The sequence below is a fragment of the Trichosurus vulpecula genome, chromosome 6, assembly GCF_011100635.1.
Source record: "Trichosurus vulpecula isolate mTriVul1 chromosome 6, mTriVul1.pri, whole genome shotgun sequence".
Lineage (NCBI taxonomy): Eukaryota > Metazoa > Chordata > Mammalia > Diprotodontia > Phalangeridae > Trichosurus > Trichosurus vulpecula.
In genome coordinates, this window is record NC_050578.1 from 278,673,845 (window position 1) to 278,676,242 (window position 2,398).

The 2,398-nt window shown below is 53.3% G+C and overlaps 1 protein-coding gene across 1 annotated transcript; it reads left to right on the plus strand.

Moving 5' to 3' along the window:
• Positions 1-1,072: 1,072 nt before the first annotated feature.
• On the plus strand, positions 1,073-1,605 carry SMIM38 (small integral membrane protein 38). Its single transcript, XM_036765313.1, has 2 exons — positions 1,073-1,115; positions 1,457-1,605. The coding sequence occupies exons 1-2, from the start codon at positions 1,073-1,075 to the stop codon at positions 1,603-1,605; spliced, it is 192 nt and encodes a 63-aa protein (XP_036621208.1).
• The last annotated feature ends 793 nt before the right edge of the window (positions 1,606-2,398 follow it).

Below are 2,398 nucleotides of genomic sequence, written 5' to 3' on the forward strand. Positions count from 1 at the left end.
CAACCCCAGGGTCTTTCCACAGCTTTGCCATGGACTCCAACAAGAACCTGCCTCACTCTGGGCCTCATTTCTCTCATCTAGGCAATGAGGGGGTCTTTGAGGTCCTTCCTAGTCCTGACATTCTGTGTTCTATGTTCTAAGGCCCTTCTCAGCTCTGAAATTCTGTGTTCTAAAGTCTTTCCTGGCTCTGACATTTTGTGTTCTAAGGCCCCTCTCAGCTCTGACACTCTGTGTTCTAAGGCCATCATTTTGTGGGAGATGAGGACCTTTGGGGGTATAAGGGGCAGGGAGAATTGTCCCCATCTTCCCCTAGTTCAGCCCATTGAAGCAGCCCTGCTGCGCCCCCCCCCCCACCCCAAGCCTCCTTCTGTGTCCCGGGGCAGCCCCTCTGTGTGGCCCTTTTCTGGGACAGGCTCAAGGCGACATTTGCATCTGCCCACAGACTAATAGAGTTCTGAACTGGGGGTGGCTGCCCCAGCTTCCCTGCTCTGATTCTGTGTTCTCTTGTGTCCCTCCCCACCTCCTTTCCCTTTTCATCTGTTCCCCTTCCCTGGCCTCCTCTCCTCCCCCCATTCCATCTCCAGGCCTGGTGCCTCCGGAGGCCGCTGGACAGCGCCGCCCGCCACTCTTGAAGTACTAGCTAATTGGGGGAAGAAAGGCCTCGATTGTCTGTCTGCCCGAGCTGGACAGGCCCACATGGGCTGCTGAAAGGGCCCGGAGGAGGTGCCTGCCTGCCTGTGCCCGGCAGCTGCTGCTGCTGGAGATGTTTGGGGATTACGTCAGCACCGCAGAAAAGAGGGAAGGAGACAGAGAGAGAGACAGAGGGAGACTGCAAGAGAGATTGTGAGCTAGACACACACACAGGGGACAGAAACAGAGAGAGAGAGAGAGAGAGAGAGGGAGAGAGAGAGAGAGAGCAGCCAGCCAGCAAGAGCCTGGAGCAAGCCCGATTCTACAGAGGGGTCCCCTCACCCCGCAAAAGCCTCCTGACAATGCTGTCATTGTCAAATACAAAGAGTTGGTAATTCTTAATGAATAGTCCATGGGGCCTCTTGACTAAATAGTGCGTTCCATGGCCCAAATCTGTCAGCTGGAGGCTTCTCCCGCCCTGGCGAGTGAGTGAGTGGCACGGCTGGACGGGAATGCAGCAGGACCTAGGCAGCTGGCAAGAGTGCCCTGGGCACACAGACCTTAGGGAACCTGCTCTCTGAAATAGTGGAAGCCAGACCTGGAAAGGCCCCTGTCAACCATCCAAGACCCTCATCCTAGAGAAGGGGAAACCGAGGGCCCCGAGGGGGAGGGACTTGCCCAAGGTCACACAGCCTTGGCTTGTGCCGAGGTCTTTTGACTCCCAGGCCAGTGTTCTTGTTCCTACGCTCCCTCAATTCTCAGCCTGAGCCCTGTCCCCTCCTATTTTCTGTTCCTTTCCTTCTCTTTCTTCTCTTCTCTCCATTAGGTTCTATGAGTTTAAACATGGACTCAGACCCATTGTTGGTTTTGCTGGTAATAATTATACTGGCACGGTTTATTCTATGGTCCTGTCTTGGGACTTTTGTTGATTATCGACTAGCCCGGAGGCGGCCCAGCAAACCCAAGCAGGACTAGACTCCTTAGCAGGCTGCTCTGGGTTTTGACTACAGGTGGGGTGGTCCTGGGCTCTGGATCAAGAGTAAAAGGTGTCTTCTCAGAGCTCCTTCTTTCTTGGGAATGATCTTAGCTTTCATTTCCAGCAGGAGAGGCAAGTTTGGGAATTGGGGCCTTCTGGTCTCCTTGGGGACAGCTGGTCCAGGAACGGCCCTGATAAAGTTCAGCTGTCCTGTGCTGTTCCCCTAGACCTGACATTATTCCACGTTCCCTGAACTGATGTAGAAATGTAGCCTCATAGCTAGGGTAGAAGCTTGCTGTACCCGGGAGGGCTGTCAGAAGAGGGGGACAGAGAGAGCCAGGGGAGGGAGGGCAGGAGGGCAGGTAGAGCTCTACTTTCATAGGACCATAGGACCCTCTATCTAAAGCTACGAGGACCTCAGAGATCGTTGAATCCAACCCCTTCATTTTAGAGATTAGGAAACTGAGACAGAGAAAGGAGAAGCAGAATAAATCAAAGCTAGGCTACCCCATTTATCACAAAAATAAATGGAATGCCAAAAGGAGGAGCAGGCATTTCCTGCCTCTGGGGTGATCACATGATTGGGACCACCCCTCATTCCACCACTATTGACCCATGGGAAATAGACTAATCTGTCTCTCCCCTGATTAAGGTACAGAAAACCTCCTGACCAGGGTTTACTTTAAGGAAACAAGATGCAAATGTGTACGCTCCCCTCGCCAGCCCTACGCCCTTTAGACTTGCTGGTGGCTAATCTTCTAGCAATAAGCTTCTCTGTGCTTAATGGGGCTG